At 42.2% G+C, this 19,100-nt stretch overlaps 1 protein-coding gene and 1 long non-coding RNA gene across 17 annotated transcripts in view; one reads left to right on the forward strand and one right to left on the reverse strand.

Annotated features, from left to right (window-relative positions):
- LOC110985497 (uncharacterized) overlaps positions 1 to 19,100 on the forward strand; it is a 277,011-nt gene that overhangs the window by 24,285 nt on the left and 233,626 nt on the right. For 14 of the 16 annotated variants that reach the window (XM_087148960.1, XM_087148955.1, XM_087148956.1 and 11 more), the window contains 3 exons: positions 2,708 to 2,809; positions 3,618 to 3,695; positions 4,602 to 4,694. In XM_087148960.1, coding sequence (XP_087005086.1) covers positions 2,708 to 2,809; positions 3,618 to 3,695; positions 4,602 to 4,694 — 273 coding nt within the window. Of the gene's footprint in view, positions 1 to 2,707; positions 2,810 to 3,617; positions 3,696 to 4,601; positions 4,695 to 10,420; positions 10,566 to 10,688; positions 11,148 to 19,100 lie in introns of those variants that run through there. The other 2 variants (XM_087148959.1, XM_087148958.1) reach the window with 2 other exon arrangements.
- On the reverse strand, positions 14,412 to 18,069 carry LOC147796117 (uncharacterized). Its single transcript, XR_015428323.1, has 2 exons — positions 17,575 to 18,069; positions 14,412 to 15,249 (listed from the first exon to the last, which is right to left on the reverse strand). It is a non-coding gene; the product is annotated as an uncharacterized LOC147796117 (long non-coding RNA).

Consider the following 19,100-nt stretch of genomic DNA (forward strand, 5'->3'; position numbering starts at 1 on the left):
CGAGAACAGTTCAAACTGCACAATCCTGCTGTTTGTCCACATAAATGTACTGGTATGCGTCTGTGTGAAAACCTTTATTGCAAGGAAGTGAGGAACTTCATGTAGAAAAGTACTCTAGAATGAGGCTTGAGTGCCTCGATGAAGCAGTCTACATATGGCAATAGCAAAGAACATGCTGGGGTAGATAGAGGAACGGGAAGGGGGGATTCCAAAAAGATTGTCCGTCCGTTTTGTCAGCCCTAAAAGAATAATCGCCCCTCAGGAAACTTGAAGGTGGTAGTACTGTTTCTCAGTGAAGTATCAGCAATTCCAATTCCTGAAAAGGCACCACGTTCACCACTGGGGTAGGTCAGAGCTTGAAATTTGAAAGGAGACCTGGTAATCCAGGGAGAAGGTCAGCTTCGTCGCTAGCATTGGGCATGGGGGAGGGAAGGCACTGTTCCAGCTGGGGGGGGGGCACATCACAAGAACAATATATTATTTTCATGCTCGTGGTTTTAGCCAAAGGGGGAGGGGCTGCTGCTTGAGGGGCCTGGCCTCTCCAGCCCCCTCCCCCTTGGTGACAGGCTTTGAGAATTTCACACTCTATTCAGGTCTACCATCCACAGCTGCTGCAAGTAGTGACTTTCACTCTAGCCGGAAGCCAGTAGCAGTGATGTACTGTTAGCCATGTCCAAATACGGCAAAAACCAGGAGGGAAAGGGGATTTCACCCACCACGATCCCTACCTTCATTTAGCCACTGCTCAGCACGACCAGTTCAGAGGAAGCCTTTACATGTACCTGTGCATACAAACACCAGCTCCTCAAGTCTAGCTTTTTGGGGTGGCCTTCACAGAGCGATTCATTACTGTTACAGTCCACACAATAGCACATAAAGCACTCCAGGGTCTGGACTTCACCTCAAGAAAAAAATCCCGGACTTACCAAAAAAAAAAAAAAAGGCTAAAAATGAGCAAAGCCTTCCTTCCGGCATTGACCTTACAGTGGATAATCATAAGGTTGTATTGCAAATGGGAAAAAAGGGCCCTTTTCAGGCCAGACAGAGTTGAGTATATATTTCTTGTATCCATATTCCCTGGTTCTGTGTGGTTCAAAGTGTTTTAGTGTATTTTGTGCAAACATCCCCCAAAATATAAAAACATTTTTCCAAGTAAATACCTCAATTAAAGATGGAGTTTTTCTTTGAGATTTTAATTGTACTGTCTAGATTCATCTTTCACTAATGCAATTCAATAAAAAATGAGGACTGAAAATTTGGTGCTATCTGAGATCTTGCAAGAATGTCACAACTTTGCTCGAACTCATCCGAGCCCGTCATCCTGCTTACAACATACTGCAGAAAAGAATTTTCTTTTCTTTTTTTCAGTCGAGAAACCCTGTTTTGCTTGATTGTGTACTTCTGCTGCCAAGTCTAAAACATTCTATACTCCTCTGAGCATGACCCATGGTCAGGTTTTTTGGAAGAAAAAATAACCACTGAGAAAATGACTTTACCCCAGAGAATCGACCTTCATTTCATGTGCAGCAGTAAAAAGCTGGGATGGCATTTAAGCCAGACAGAAGGAAAAACCAGACAGAAGGAAAACAATCTGAATGCTTCCGAATACCGTACATTTTTACTGAAATGATTCAGAGTTGGGCCCTTGTATGTGTATTTGCACTTGCCCTTGTACATTGTACCTGTCAAGCCAGTGGCTATAGAATTTTTCTGAGAGTGGAGGTTAGCCCCCCCCACACATGGAAGTGTGTATTTGCCTGCAACTGGGGACCCCCTATTGTTCCTCTTTTGTTTGTACTTTAACTTTTTTAAAAGACCACCCATATGTTTTGTACACAGTTGTCAATTGGGGACCCTCTGTCAATCGGGGACCTCATTGTCTTCTATTGTTCAGGGTCCCGGATTGAATGCAGAAACAAACTCACACACACACATACCAAAGCTGCATGTGCATGTACGTATTGAGAAATCTGGAATAATGAAGTTTTTAGCCTGGAAACATTGTTCTGTTCGATACAGAATTGATGCATATTCCAACAGATTTACCTGCAAGATACAGAGGGTTTTTCAAAAGGAGGGGTCCCCTTCCCCCACTCTGTCCCAACCCACCTTCCCATTCCCACCGACTTCCACTAGCCATGTTACAAAAATCACAGGGATCTATGAAACATGCATCCCCCCTCCCCTCGCGTGCTCCTCAACATGCAGGGTACCAAAAGAATATCAGTGGCAAACTGACATCCTTTGGGGGAGAATGCAAAACTGACATTACATGTAGATTCTACCCTGAGGTAACCCCCCCCCCAAAGAATCCCTGTAAAACATTGAGGGAAACCTTCAGTGACGACCGGTACCCGTTCAATTTTTCATTTTCCCCTTTATTATCACACACTTGTATTTCCCCCAGTCTTTGTGCATTGCGTTAGTGTATACTGAGTGCACATGCATACATGTATGCTTAAATGAGAGTTTATGGAAAGGAAAACCATTAAACGTCAACTCAGCAAAGTACAAATGTTGGCAAATGGTTCCATCCTAGAAGGAAGATGTTAGTAGACAACACGGTGTCTCATCTTGCGTACGGGCGTGACCTACCGTATTGCCATGAGCCTCACAGAGCAAAAGTCTTCAAGTACACCTGATATGTACAACGGTATCTTGCGTCGCTGTTAACTCATATGCCCCCTGTCCTGTCGTTTCCTTGCAGCATCCATCTAAGCAATTGACGCTGGTTCATGACCTGTACAAGGACCTGCGGGATGGCAGTCGACTCATCGTTCTGCTTGAGATCCTCACAGGGGAAAGAATAGTAAGTCGCCATCTTGAATCCCCAGACTCAACCTTTTGGCCTCCAGTACCTCTTGAATGATATCGGTGTAAACACATTTTTGCAGTATTTCCATCCCGCCCTTTGACTGCCCGTATTCCGTGTATCCAAGTTAATATTGGGAGGTTTTAGACTTTAAAACTTTTTGGTGACCCTTTGAATGTTCTCTCTGTGAAAGTTATTTGTCTTTCCATGGGAATACAGTTTTCCCAAGGTGATCCTAAATGCAGCATAAATAATTTCTTATATATATAACGGTTTTTGCCCGTACCCAACGTACGTTGGGTACGGGCAAAAACCGTTATATATATAATTAACATCTCCCCAACGCAAAAAAAAAAAAATACATCTTGAAATAATTTCTTCCTTGTATATTCCTGACCAAGTATTAAACTCACAGCATTCCGAGATCGGTGTTGTGGTCAAGACCATCACGGACCAGACTGAGGACCATTCACATATGTCACAAGTCGCAGGGTGACAAAGGAAAGCTTTTGTGGTAGACGAGAGGTCTTGTGTTGGTCTTGTGATAGTCTATAGGGGTCCGGACCACAGCACTGGCCAAAATAGGATTGAAGCAAGAGATAATCTTGTTTGGAAGCTCACTGGGGAAGTTGAAGAAGTATTGCAAATTTTAAGAAATTCCCGTTCCATCCTAAAGAGTAATCTCAAGGGCGAATATGTCTCCAAAGTGGATGCATCCAATGTGCCATTAAAAACATGCGCTTCATGCAACGTTGCGCGTTCCCTTTTACTGAGTGGGAAATTTATTTGATTGGTTTTTCTGTAGCCCCAGGAACGCGGCAAGTTGAGACTTCACCGGCTGCAGAATGTTAGGAAGGCGCTAGACGTGCTGAAGGTGAAAAAGGTGAGTAGAAGTTGACTGCGGATGGAATCGAACCCCTGCTATGTGGTCTGCTCAGTGAAGGCTTTGTCTGGATTACTTGGCTCATCACATAAGAACCGGTATCACATGATCAGCATCCCATAATCAAGTGACACAGGAGGCTATGGCAAACGGATGGAGCCATTGGCTGGCAGATTTCATTGGTCCACATGTGAACTTGTAGCCACAACTGAGTGATTCCATCCATCACTCCAACCTCGGTGGCTTACTTCTTTAGGGGTGACTTATTTTCAAGTAAATGGGTAATTCCAGAAATGAGGGGTCCAAAAGTGTGACATGTTTGTGTCCCTGTTACATCTGACCTTTGTTGTTTGACATGGAAATATCACCGGAATTGATTTCAAACTGTTACTGTTTATTTAGCAGGTAATTTACATTCATTCATCACTATTGGAAATTAGAAAATGTGTTCTGAACTTACAAAATCATATGTCATATTGTATGTCAGACGAGACAAGGGCACGAAAAAAAAAAGGACAGCTCATTTCTGGATTACCCAAATGTGTACCTATCACAAGAAGGTGCATCATGAGTGTCCGGGCTCATGATGTCAGTGGCACTCAGTTTTTGTCGTAAAGCTAGGGGCTTTTTACCCCTGAAATGAACGGATTTGCAGGGAAGCTTGTCAGATCATTGAGCCAAGAAGAATCGATAGTCAACATAAACAAACCTGAGCTTTTGGTCAGCTTCTGTAGTGAATTGGCTACGGAAAAAAAATCAGGTTCTAGCATTAAGCTAGCACTTTAGAGGAAGATAAGTACCAGTAACTTGCAGTTCTGCAAAGGTTTTTGAAATAGGAGACCAAACATCTGTTGGTGTACATGCAGAAATATTTCTCAGTCTTGGAACATGTGTCTTGTTGCTCAGGTGGCCTTGGTGAACATCGATAATGTGGACATCGTTGATGGCAACACCAAGTTGACCCTAGGCCTCATCTGGACCATCATCCTCCACTTCCAGGTATGTGAGTCCCACTTTCAAGAACTTTGACACCGACAGACCTCGGTCGTATGCTGTCCACATTGTCTCTGAGAAGGAAAAAAAAAACAAAGCAAGGCTTATAATTCAGGTTTCATTTTTTGTAACTCTGTAAGATCTGTTACATGTGGAAGATATAAATTTGCTTGAGAAAATGGATCTGTTGCTGGATGCTTAAGTGTAAAATTTCTCGTGCTTCAAAGGATCCATGAAATGAATTTTTCTTAGAATCATTTTTTGTGTATCTCTGTACTCTTCTTAAATGTGTGAAGACTGTTTGACTTTTTTGAGTTACCTGAACTAAAAAGTGCACTCTTTAAACATTCCAAATTGACCAAGCATTTCTGGACAACTGAGGGCACTTTCCCTTTGATGTGAATCAAGGAACACATGGTTCAGTTTGCATGTTTTCGTTTTCAAATTGTGAACTTCAAATTGCTATCTGAAAACATTTCTGTGAAAAAGTTGCTTGCTTACTTATTGCCATATACTTGCACAATAAATTGTCAAAGGAAATGAAATCTACCATAGCAGTGTTTAAAAAAATCTAGAAATTTTCTGTGCACAAATCAGTGCAACATTGAGGCTCCGTGCCTTGGATGACATCGTAGTTTTGTTCATGAATATGCAAAAATGTATTAGCATAAAAACCAAAAAAGCCCCAAAATATGGGTTAAACGTGCAAAAAAAAACTTTAAATCAGGTAAATTGAAACCCCGGGGGTGCAATTTCAGGGTTTTAGTATAATTTAGTAAAATATTTGTATTTTATGGTTCCTTTAAAGTAAGTAAGCTTAAAGTAAGTAAGCATTTTTTATTGAGGGTCTAGCCAGTGTGCAAGCATATGAATTGATGAAGCAGTCTGAGCTGTGACGTTGTATTGCTTCTTGAGAGCTTATAATGCCGGAAAGCATTTGAACTTAAGCTCTGCTCAGAAGAATAGATTTTGGCTTTGCAGAAATAAATGCTAGTCAGATTGTCCGTTGGTGTACAGTGTATTGGTGTTGGAGTTTCCCTGAGCTTTTTTTCCACTACGCAAGTGCTTATTTGGGAAGTTTCTGGAAATTTTCCAACTTAGGATTCTCTGATTCATTCATGGATTTCTCATCACTCAGCATTGCGTGGCATTGTTGCCTGTCAAGTTGCACCCATTGCGTAGCCTTGGCACGGTAACAGGTCTCTTGTTTGGAGGACTCGGCAGTTGAGTTGCGTTGGAGACTTGCTGTGCTCAACTTGTGACTTGTTCTGTCTGGCGGTGTCCCTGAATCTCATTCCCACGCCAGGCAGTTCTCTCTGAGATCTCAATGAAGAGAGACTGAGGCAGGAAAGAAGGGGGGGGCGTGTGGAGACTGAGGTCAGGCCGTGTTTTCTTTCCACACAATTTATTTTTTCTCCTCGTTGGACGTGCACAAAGCACATACCACCGCGTCCTTTTGAAGGTGTCATCCCATGCATGCAGACGCTGCGGGAAAAAAAACAGAACCAGGCTTGAGAAATCAACTGTGCTTTGTATTTGAGAGTTTGCAAGTCTTCTCTGGTGGGAAAAAATAGAAAGCTAGATGTATTCTGGTCCCAGGCAGGTATACGAGAGAGAGACTGAGGCATGGAGAGAAAGTCACCAAAGTTGACATTCCTCGCCTCCCTGTGATGGTTGACGAGTATCGCTGTGGCAACGAATGTGCTTTTTCATGCCCGATATGGAAGGGTGTTGCCATGGCAATGGTTGGTATTGCACCAACAATGGTGTTCTGACCTTGGAAGTTGCCAGGGAAAAATTTTAGAACCAAAGAGAAAGTTTTTTTTGTGGTTTGTAGTGAACGTGAAGTAATGTGAAGAATCAGCTATTTGGGGAGCAACTATACTTTGCTTTGATTGCAAAGATGTTGAATGCTGACCGCAATGAGGCAGTGAATTCCTTCCAGAATCCCCCCCTCCCCATGGAAAAGTGGTCATTTTTCATTTCAGGTACATGTACGTGTAGATCTAGTCTGGTTCCCTGCCCAAAGATTCCCTGATGACTCTTAATGATAAAAAAAAACTAAGGTCAGGGTAGTACCCACGGATATAAATAGATATGATGCAAGGGTCAGGGGTCAGAGGTTGAGAGCCTAGGTGTTTTCGATTTCATTACAGTGGTGCACCCTGTATGTGTGGGCATTATATTCTGCATTTCGCCTTGCATCGATTTCGGCCAAGGCGACCTTCGATTTCAGTGTAAAGTCACATGTAGGATCAGCAGCTGCCATTTTACGGGAGTTTACGTTCAACCGCTAGCCTACCTAACCACCCAGTTGGGAATAACCGAACATCTACTATCCGAACAGGCCGAATATAGATGGGTAGACTTGGGAATATTTCTGCTATTTCCGGAAAACTGGAGGAAGTCCTCCAGTCTTGGTCACGTGGACATTGGGTGATACCGGACCTTTGATTCGTAGAGTAGTCAGAATCATGGGGTCTGGTATCCAGTCTAATGTACCGGTACATGTAAATCCCACCAAATATCTTGTGATTATTTGATTAAAGGAAACAAATTGGTCACTCTCATTCATGTAGTTCATTTTGAGAAAGTGCATAAAAAACACATGTACATATGATAGCACCTGCCATGCACACAGTGTCATGAATAAATTGGGGACAAAAATGGCTCAGGAACTTGTTGACTTTGAAAAGGAATTCTTGTTAACGTAGTGGAGCCCTCTACATGTATTTGTTCATCCTGATCCTCTCACCATATTTGGTCGTCCAACTATCAATCATACTGACTTGCGCGTATGCAAGCAGGTACATGTGCCATACACAGCATTGTCCAGCTTTAACAATAGCATATACCCTTCGTCCCCCTAAAGCCCCCCCTTTTGGGGAGGCCTCGACAGAAAAGTGCAATTTAATAAATTGGCTTGTGCAATCAATCAGGAGGTTGTGAACTAACAGTCTGGGTTGACAATGCCTGCCATTCCTGGGATTTACAAGTACACGTAGGTTAACAACCTCCACGACTTGACTGTTGCAGAAGCCCTCTGATGTGGTTTGCTTTCACGACAATGCTCACAGCAATGGGGCTTGCTCAAAAGACGACAGAAGATAAAAGGAAAAATTATTATTTGGGGCCAGATTTTTGAAAAAGAAAAGTTGTTTGAAGCATTGAATAAGATGCGGTGTGAAAAGATGAATGTTGCGGGCATACGTTGTTGGCGCATGTCTACACTCGTAGGCAGCCTGTATTGAGGAGTTTTTTTGTCATGTGATCCACTAGCCCCAAGCGTTGTGGCTGAACAATGACCCTGTGGTGTCTCCTCAAAATTGGCATTAAAGCCATTCTCCCAAAAGTCTGGGCCAGTTTCACAGAGCTGCTTAAGCACAGAATTTGCTTAAGCACGAAAAAACCTTGCTTGATAAACAAAGGTTACCAGCTCAAACTCTGTGTGGTTGTCATGCTAACTATAAGACAGGTAAATACCATTCCAAAACAATATACATCACAAGAAGTTAGGGCTGGTAACCTGATTTGTCAAGCAAGGTTTTTTACACTTACATAAAGTTTTTCGCTTAAGCAGCGCAATGATATTGGCCCCTGCCAGGCATTATTGAGTTGTGGCCAAAGACCGCACATAATCTATGATCCAATAAGGCAGAGAGGTACATGTACAGTATCTATACATAGACAACACTTGTATTCGCCGAAGAAACATCTTACATGTACACTATAATTTTCAACTCCCTTGTAAGTCGTGCCTGTGTACAATTGCCGGTAGTTTGGAATTTTTCAACCAACTGTGAGCAAATGTGACTTTATGTTACTTTTATATAACTTAAACGTTTATCCTTCCCCTCTCCCCTCTCCCCCAAAAAAGAAGGAAAAAAATAATGGGAGAGGGTGTTGATTGCGAGACGTTGGGAGTGACTGATATGCATGCAAAACCAAATCAGTCCCATTCGCATTTCCCCCAGATGTGAAACCCATGTCATTAAGAATTTCTCACCACTGTAAAAAATTGCACATTTCTGTCCTCCACCCCCCCAAAGAAAAATCACAGAAGAAAACTGTATTGTCCATTAAAAAAAACACTTATTACACACTGTTCTTCCATTTTATGTGCTCTTCTTGATGAGTGAGAAATCTGGCAGAAATTTGCTGCTGGGAAAAGTTAGTTGTACCTGGTAGGTTCTCTTTTGAAGGCTATCACTTGAAGTCTTTAGTGCTGAAAGTTGGACATTTTCGTTGAGCACTTTATTTCTTTTAGGGTGCCAAACAGTACAAACCTTCTTATCAGCTGCAAAGTGCATGGTGTGTGTAGTCAACCCAGTTTGGATCGGCAATTGACTTCTTTTGCATTTTAAAGCCTTGTAATTTTCCTACCCATTAAGCGTGTCAAATCAGAAGGTCATTTCCCCACCATAGGGGTACATTTGGAAATGAAATAAAAGTCTTTACCAGGTAGTGTGCACACCCATTGAGAGCATGTGGGTATTGGATGACAGCCTAACTGGTAAATCACTCCAAGGTTACACAGTGTGAATTAAGGTGTGGAGGGCAATGATTCCATACAGAATTGTGACCAAAGTTCGCCGAGTGATTACAAGGTGCCCCTCAAAAGACCCCAGGCCTCGATTTGATTTTGGATTGGTTAGGGAAGTTTTTTTTAATATATTTGGGACCACAAAGCCCATTCCAAGCTCTCGCAAGCCAAACAGGCAGTGCACCGGCATTATTTTTTTACCCCAAGAAGTTCAGGGAGCAGCTCATAAAAAGCGGCTTATCAGCGCATACAAATTAGCGATGGGGAGAATCCACTCGACTTTTGAATCTGCTCCAGAGTGCTAGTATGTCATTTAGGATGTTTCGGGAAAACGAAAAGCTTGCTTCGGAGATAAAGTTGGTTTTTGTACCTTTTTCAAAGTTCTTTATGTTGCATGAAAAAAAATCGAGAAATTAACAGGTACATGTAACAAATTGAAAAGAAAAACCAAGTTAAAAAAAAATCTTCTTGCAAAGTGCTTTATAGCCATATAATACATACTTTATAGTGTGTACCGGTTACTGGAGACACTTGTTCATGTTATGTACTCCCTTTAGTTAAGAGCACAGAAAACGTTTCTGGTTTTCAATTAATTGCATATCTTAAACCATATTTCAAAAGCCACTCTTTTGATTTTTAATTTTTGAAAAGCATTTTATTCAAAATTAATAACTTTGAATGATAAGCTTTTCCTGTTTTAGTTGGAATAGTGTCATTCTCCACAATTTGCACTGGTAAACACAAGAATTCCCTTATCTGGTTATTTTTTTTCCCTCTTGCCCAATGTTCACCAGCATTTGCAATATTTGTGAATACTTCACAGTCATGACAGGGCATGCATCACACATGATATCAGCAAGAAATCAAACACACCACAAAAGAAAAAGAAAAAAAAAAACACCGCTCGTTGTTTTTTGTTTGGATACCACGGGACCCGCTTGGCACTTCCAGAATTTCCCAGGATTCTTGTTTGTCCAAATATCCCTCCTGACTCGCCATGGCAATGTCTGAGAGTCCATCAAGAAGGTGTTTTTTTTTAGCATAACAATACGCTGGGTCGTGTCAATAATAACGAAGGTCATCTAGCAAACTGTGAATGAAAACAGCCTGCAAGGACCCCTCAGCTTTTTTTTTATCAAGCAATACCTCAAGTGTACTTGGATTTTGTAACACCCACCAGCAGGGCTATCGCTGGTGCACATTGCCCTGTAATTGGTTTAGATAGAAGCACTGAGTACACTGATCTATAGAAAAACCCCTCACACATACAACCGACACAGGAGAGCTGAAGCCAGCAAAACCAGTCAGGCATGGCAGAATGTCTCCCAGTACAGGTAAGCCTTTTGTCTGGCATTTGCCACCATAGGCCTTGGAACACACACCTTTTTTTTTTTTTTTTTTTTTTTAAATTCATGAGGGGTGTAGCAACAGTGGGCCGACATTTTTAAAGAGCTGACGGGGGCAGTGGTAGTCCCACTCTGAGTCTGACTACCAGTCAGGCAGGAGCTCAGTTGGAAGTTTTCCCTTCAACTCGGCTCGGCCCTTGTCTGGTGTCTGGACTTTTTTTCCCCCTGCCTTGACGGAGCCGAGGAGATAGTTTATGAAGTGGGAAACTCCGACTGGATCTTCTGCTCTGCTCGTTGAGAGGGTTTTTGCAGAGATTTTTTAAGAGAGAGAAAGTTGTTGAAGGAGTCGGAAGAAAGTTTTGGGAAATTGACGACTGCTGTTTGGATTAGCTGATTTTTTTTTTTTGGAGTTGTGCGCACGGAAACTGTGGTCCCCTTTCAGCCATGTCGCACAGATCCAATGCACGGTCCTCGTCCCAACAATCGTCTCAGCAGTCGAAGAAAGTGGTGACCACTCGGACCACCCGAGGGGTCACCAGCGTTAGCCGCACTGGTGGCCCTTTGAAAAGAGTAAGTACATGTACTTTGCGTGCCCATCTGGCTGGAAAGAAATGCAGATGAAAAGTATGGCTTTTGTTCTGCTGTAGTATTTGTAGGCTAGATCAGAGATTGTAGTGAAGTTTTCTGTGCCGAGATCTTCCTGTAGAAAGTGGCCTCGACGAAGATTTTGTTCAGTGGTCTGCATGGTTGACTTTGGCATACACTTGTCATTTAAGAGAACACAGTTGGATTGCCTTTTCTGAATGGATGACACAGATCAGGTCTGCCAATAGTACAAATTGTTGAGTACCTTTCTCTGAAAGCTCTTTTCACTGCTTTCAGTTGAGCCACTGGCTTTGTTTGGTTTCGTTTTTTATTTTGTTGAGTGGAGATCTGTTTTTTACTGATGCAATGCAGGGTAAATGTTGGGTGTCACGGGTTAATCCTGTGCTCCATCCACTTTCTCCCAAAGTATTTTTTTCATACGTAGTTACCGAGTTGGAATTGTCTCGAACATAGTTTTTCGCTTGCCTTGTGAAGTAAAAGAAGAAAAGTATCTAGACTACACATTCTGTGGCCATTCATGAGGTTTTCCTTGCCTACTCAGCGAAGCTCCATGTAAACCTTTTCACAAAACATTGTTGTAAATTTTTACAGATTTCGTCAACTGTTTGATTCTTGTGCAGTGCAAAACTTCAAGTTTCACTTGTGCTTAAAAGTGGCAAATTTCTGGTGCTACCTTTTTGAAGGGGGATGAATGTTTTAGAAAAAATCAGGCCCTCTTTTTCCTTAAATAAATTGAAAATTATTTTTTGAACATTCCGGTCCGAACATTTCTCAGGGCCTGGCTCCCTGCCCTGTGTCTGTTTCTGCACAGGAATTTCATGTCCTCTGTAAGTTTAGACACCAATGATCTTCTGCACTGCAGGGATCAGTCCATTCCGTGATATGAGATCCTACCTTGTAACCAAAGGCTGATAGGGTGAAAACTTTGAGGAAAAAGACGGCATTGTAATGCACAGCAAAGCTTGGAGTTTGGGGTTTTTTAAGTCCCAGCAGGGGTTCTGGTAACGTTTATACATGTAGAACTTTTTGCAAGGAGCATGAATACCAACATTTTCCCATGGATTGTACATTATGTGAAAGGAAAGTGGCAGATGAACTTGCACCGGGTGCATACATGTGACAGAAAAGAAAAGGGGCGTGTCACTTTTGTAGATTCATCTAACATGCACATGTGATCTTCAGTGGTCTCTCTGTAGTTTACTTGGCTTTTTGTTTTCCTTCCCATTTGGCAACTTGTGCATGCAGTTAGCATATCCGTCAACAGGTCTTTTTTGTTATAGTATTTGGACTGAGTGTGTTGAAGTGTAAAGAGCCAGCCAGGATTTTTTTTTCTTCTTAATTTAGTGAAGCTTAAAAAAACCATTGAGGTATTGTCAGGCATCTGATCTCTTGTGATTTTTCAGGGATTTTGACCTGAATAGTGTGGATTTTTTTTACTGTAATCGGTCATGTTTTGCTTCTTTTTTGGGCGTTTTTGCAAAAGGCCACGTCAACAGCGGCAGAACGATGTTCAAAGTTTGGGGATGGGGTGGGGACACCAGTGAGACTATCAGTTAACAGCCATTAAAAAGGACCTGCTAAGTGGGGGGCCATTAAATCCTGGGTGTGTGGGGGGGGGAAGGGGACAGTGGGCCAAGTGCGAGATTAAAGCAAATCACAACCACTTTGGAGAGAACTGTACCGTGTCATGTGTTAAAAGTCCGAAAAAAAAGACATCATTTTATTGTCACGACAACCTCTCTACTGGATGTTACGCCTGCAGGAACTTTTATTGTGGTGCGGCTATTTTATTCAATCGGGGGCCCCAACTTTGCCGGTGTAGAAACTTCCAGGCTTCGAACAAACAAGCAAGGGTCACATTCACTTTGACCTGTGGCTTAGCAGTCATTAGGTATTAACTAGAATCACTTGAGTGTTTGAAAACTGATTTTAAAAATAGCTGTCTTGAATGCCGATGAGTGATAGTGCCTGTTTTTTCAAAGAAATTGTGTACACACAGAAGAGGGCAGATCGTGGGCTCAAGTGGCACCGGTTTGTGTGGGATAGAAGGATGTAGAGGTGATCTCACAGTAGCTGGAGAGTAGCACTTCTTTTGCATTGCATCCTCCACACGGTGAACTCCTGAAATTGGAGTGATATGGTTCCAACTGGCAGGCTGCTTTACGGCGCGTGTCGTGACCGTGTACTCCTATAGCCGTACACTGCCGGCATGAACGTGTACATGTACAGGCCTGACTGCACAGATTCACCATTATTTGACAGCTATCCCTGCTTTGTGAGGGAGTTGTCGGGAAAAGCGGAGTGCGTCTGACACATGTACATGTAAATTAGGGGCCCATGCGGATAAAAAGAGTCCATTTGTGAGGGGAACAATTGCCCCGTGTTACCGGCGGGGCAACACAAACATGAAATCTTACTGCTGAAGTTTGACAATGGGGCAGTTTTTCCTTTTGCTTTTGTACATATTGAAACCCACCGTTCTTCCAAAGCGATACCGAATACATGTACGGGTGTTAGTGGTTTTTGGCTGTACACCACCTTTGCAAGGAATGTGTAGGGACATGTACGGGAAGGCCTCCAACTCAAGTGTTGAAACTAAATGCGAGTCTGCTTGAACTTAACATGGCAAGATACATGTAACATGTTGGAGTGAATTGGGGGGCCACAAATCAGGAATATAAGCTTTTTAACCTGTGTCCCCAAAATGTGACTCGGTTATTTACTGACTAGCATCTTCAGAAACGGGACAGGTGGACAAGATTGCCAGTGATCAGTCTTATTGAGAGCAAACAATTTCAGAGTGTCAAATTGAAGAGGCAAAAAATGGACTGTTCACTTTTGCCGGCCTTCATTCCACTCTGTACCAACAAGGGGTTTCAGAAAGCAAACAGTTTTTTTACAGAATGCAGGAATGAATAAACACAAAATAGACTGTTCACTTGTCCTGGCCTTCACTGTGTTTTTAGTTGTAGCAAAATCGATGCCTCGGGCATGAAAATACCATACATTGTATCCTTGCCCCGAGCTACTACAGTGGAACTGACCAGTAATAATAACCTGCTACTAGCATTTAGGAAAACATTTCATTGTTACAAATTGGTGTTACAGTGGTCATTGGCTATTCAAGCCGTATTCTTGAAAAGGTTTAGCTAAACTGAACCATAAAAAAGGTCATGTTCAGAAGTGTTACGCTTTCTTGATAATCTTGTTTTCCAAACCAATCCAGGCTTGTGGGGAAGAAGTTCTGCTCTGTAATACACGCAAATGGGCACTTGCTCTTCGAACAGTAGGCTCTTGGGTTATTTTTTTTTGGGGGGGAGGCCGGAGTGTGGATGAAATGGGGATTCTTGACGATGCCGTGCCTTTCTGGAAGGTTTCATGACAAGGAGGCCAAGGTTGAGAGCAACTCAATGTGAACAGGTGGCACAGAATGAGACTTGAGTTCCCTTTTTTAGGCATTTCTAACAAATTTGTAATGCATCAGTACATGTAGACAGCAAATACGAGGTCTTGACCTTGATGCTTACTCGAGCTTGGAATCCTGATGAAGATGGATTTACATTGCTGAAAAAGATGGGAGGTTCCTACTGATTCACATTGCGTAAGATTCTTCGGAAAACCTCTAACTGCAGAAGTGGCTCTGTTGACTTGCAGGAGACTCCTTTAATTTTGTTGTGGTCGGGTGTCAAATTGTTAAGGATATCGTGGTCACAGTGTGTGTCACTCCAAACATTGAAAGTCGGTCTGCATTTCTTTTGCGTGCGTACATGTATGTATGTACAAAGCACGTGTAGGCATGTCATTTGTGATACAGTACAGCAGGCTGCGCTCTGTTCTTCACCAGTCAAAGGTGTCTGGATCAGACATCCTCGTGATTTCTTTTCAGAAGGTGCTTGGTTGAGTCCTCGATACTGCCTTGGACTTTAATCCTCACCTTTGTAGGTGCTAAAGAAGAACAATCCTCTGGTTGCTCTATTCCGTGATCATTCCCACGGTTATGGCATTCCTTTCGCCAGACGTAAGTTCCCAGTTTTAGCCCGAGCTCCAATTGAAACCATCCAGGTCCCTGGGAAAAAAAATTTCCAAGATGAAAAGACTCTTGCTGACTCATGTTCTGTTGACCCTTTGTGACCTCTTTAAAAACAACTGTTTGTTACCCTTACAAGGAGTTCTAGATTTATGTAGATCATGCATTCATGTCCGACTACCATGACCAGACTTAAGCTCCAAATGGAGCACAAATAATGTACATGTACATGTTCTGACAACTTTCAGTTTGAAATACCCATCAAGAGTTTCTTTTTCATTTTCTTCTTCTTGCAGCAATGTTGGTTTTGCTTGTTGGCCATTCACAAAGCTTTGGAATTCTTAGGGTTGGGCAAAATGTGAACATTGGGGCTTTGGGCTGCTCAAGTGGTCCCGTAAGTCTGATAGACAAACTCTGGGAATTGGGGAAAGTAACATTAGGAAGGTGTGATACGTCCATTGTGTTATTGGGCCATAAACTCTCAAAAGCCTTCTGGCCTACTACCAGGACCCAACCTTGTGTGCACTGAGTCAATATTTGCTTTGGGTATTCTGTTGGAATTTCTCTTTTATGACCAAAAAATCTTCTGGCCAGGAAAGTAGCAAACTGTGAACAGTTCATTTGAGACAAAATAGTTTCACATTCTGGATATGAACGTCAAGATGTGCACAAGTAGTTTCCAGGTTGCTGATAATATACAGCAAGCTGTAGAGTATACCATGTACATGTGCATTGTAGAACATGTAGAATGAAATACATGTTAAACTCAAGTCAAAGTGCATATGTACATGTGAACTCTTGTGTTGCCTGAGCTGATAAGTGATACTGGTTTGTGAAAGACAATACAGTAGCTCGGCTTCCAATTTAAAAACCACTGCATAAGGTACCACAAAGAGCTTTTCATTTCTGCGTTTGAACAACCCCTCATCTTTTCTTTTTCAAGTTGTGAATTTTTCACATTTAGAAAGTTCAGATATATTTTACCTGTCCTGATACAATTTGAGCATTATTAGTAGGTTAAACTAAACAAAAACCCTCTTCCATTTGCATCATTAACAGTGTCTTTTTTCAGACGCTTAAATGCACATGTGATCACATGCTCTGAAGAGGCTCACATTGCCTTTACCAACTGCGGTTTTGAAAATTGCTGAGTGGAGAACATCAGAGTGTGCTCCCACTTGCAGTAGACATCTCCCCACTTCAATAGCGGCCTTCTCCCCATTGACCACAAGTGCTGTTTTTTTAAAGCACCCGTTGAATTAAACCGGGCAATTAAACACACAAAGTCAACGCTCATGTAAATAAAAAGGACCCTGCCATTTCTGTCAGAGCCATCAATCTATCTTTAAAAAAAATGTGTATTTGTCCAAGAAGAACTTTAGAAACTCCTGCTGGCCTATCTCAGTTGATTGACCTTATAGTGGCCACAACAACCTTGCTCTATTTAATCTGAGAACCTCACATTGGGGTAAGTGACCTGGAGGGAATTGAAGTTGGGTACACAATGGCTATGCATATCTAAAGATTGGCTGTATACATGTACACTGCCAACAAAAAAGGGGTGTGTACAGGTGGGTCCAAAAGGTTCCTTCTTGTAAGTCTTCTTGCAGGAGTCCTGTGCAGCATGAGTTTTCCCTGCTTCGGTAGTACTTGTACCAATTTCAGCACTCTGTGGTGTTGAACCAGATGTGTTGGGTACATGTATAGTGTTCTAAGCATATGATCATGAAAGTACGGTATGTAATTGGTCAAAAATGTGGAAGGAAATTGTTATATACATCTGTGTTGGTTACAGCACGCTGTTTTTCGCTTACAGTGTGAGTGAATGGCTTGCTTGGAGGCAGTGCAGACTGTCAGCATAGGAAACATGAACAGAGAAAGATACAACTATAACATGGGAAAAAAGGCTACACATGAGGCTAGTAAGGAGGCCTGCGTGCACATGTTCCTCAGTGGTCTGTGGCTCTCCTTCCAGAAGAGTTGGGAGTTATAGCTTCAATAGCATGCCATTTGAAACATTTTTTTTTCCTTTTTTTGATGATTGTTGTTTGTTCACAAACTGTTTACCAATACAAGGCTTTGCCCAAGCAGGTCACTTACCTCTATGAAGGCCAACTACATCAAGTACAATTTGCGCTGTAATTTGCCCGATTGCAGGAAGACAAATTGCCCTGGAAAACTTGTCAAGAGAGGCATTGCTAACTCCAAGGGAGGATGGCTTCATGTGAGATTATGCCCGGTTTGGAATTGAGGCCCAAAGAAGGATTTTTTCACATTTTTAAGAGTCTGAGATCCTGCTATCAGCACTTGATGTAAGATTCATGAAAACGAACCAACCTGTACACACCTTGTGTACATATTTACCTGTTTGAAATGTACTGCGGGACATGTACCGCACATGTACATGTGTGTCGGACCAAATGATCCACCGCTGCAGCTGTCAAATCTCCTATGTCTTCTACCCATCATCCAACCTGACATCTCTTGGGACCATAAACAGTGAATCACAGACAGATTTGTGTACATTGTAAACCGCTGATCCCGGGTACAGAACTCCTCCTCTGCCAACCCACAGCATTCTCCCATCGCTGCCCATCCTCCCCCCCCTTCATTCCGAACATATTTCCCTACATAGGAGTGCATCGTATCCTCACTAAGCCTAAAAATGAAATCTAAATCTGGCAGTCCGAAATGGAGTTCCCGAAGTGCTACACTTTGACAACTTGCAGAAGTTTGACACCAATCAATGAGGAGTGCATCTGAACAGCAACAAGTTTACAACTTCAGCCTCTTGACTTCTGCTTCATAGAACAACCCAGGAGCTCGTTAAGGAGACCTTGCTTAGAGAAAACTGAGAGTTTGTTGCCAAGCGATGGTGGCATCACCTTACAGGGTTCAGTGAAATTGGAGCCAGCCTGGATGGTTTCAGGTGCCCTGTCTCATGCGATCTGGAGGTTGCGATGCTACATTGATGACGCCAGAGCTTTTGGTATACACCCGAGTTTTACGTTAATACTGCACCTCAGGAGCCCTTCCATGTAGTTTGGGAACATTGTTTTGTTTTCACTCTCATGATTTGTTGATATTGGAGCGGAGGTCTGCTGGTGCTTGGCAATGGACTGGGCTCACTGTTGGACATACAAAGAGGCGGGCGTGGGGACGGTAGGTGCATCATGTTTGTTGAACATGATTGTGTTTGTTCAATGGAATGGGGAGAAACTTTATGGCAGTAGCTTGTCACGTTCAACACGTAGGTGAAGTTGCATCCAACCCTTCTAATATACGGTATATTCCAAAGAAAGAATTGTATCGTTTATGTGGATGTGGTCATGTGATCATTTGACAGACATTGCCTACCTATCATAGTTCTTTACCACACTGCCTCTTGAAATTCAAGATTCAAAAACTTAATTCTTTGCCGATAGGAGAAGGTTTTCTTTTCTTTTTCTTTTTTCCCCCCAGTGTCTGAATGACTCAATGAATTGACATTTCTTGAGCAAATTTGCAGACATGCAAAATACGGGTACATGTAAGCTTTGTTGTTTGGGCCATTGGAGTAAATTGTGTAAAAATCTAATCTTTTTGTGTTCATGACATAAAGTTTTGGGCTCTTGCAGAGGTAACATGTTTTTTGTATGGGGAGGGTTGTGTTTGTTTTCCAAAGAGATTTACCAGTACTTTTGTTCATTGGTAAACTAAACTAACTTTTTTCAGCACTATGGCCATTCTCAAAACTACAGTAACTACAGTACAAAGATACATTCTTATAAAAACTTTGAAATACCCTGTGCAATACAAACATGACAAGTGAAAGATTCACAAATAAACTGGCGTGTCCAAAATTTAGGACCAACATTAAGAACCAAGAATATTTAACATGTAAATTTATG

The sequence above is a fragment of the Acanthaster planci genome, linkage group LG18 (assembly GCF_054643075.1).
Source record: "Acanthaster planci isolate LZ-2023a linkage group LG18, COTS_SCS, whole genome shotgun sequence".
NCBI classification, from domain to species: Eukaryota; Metazoa; Echinodermata; class Asteroidea; order Valvatida; family Acanthasteridae; genus Acanthaster; species Acanthaster planci.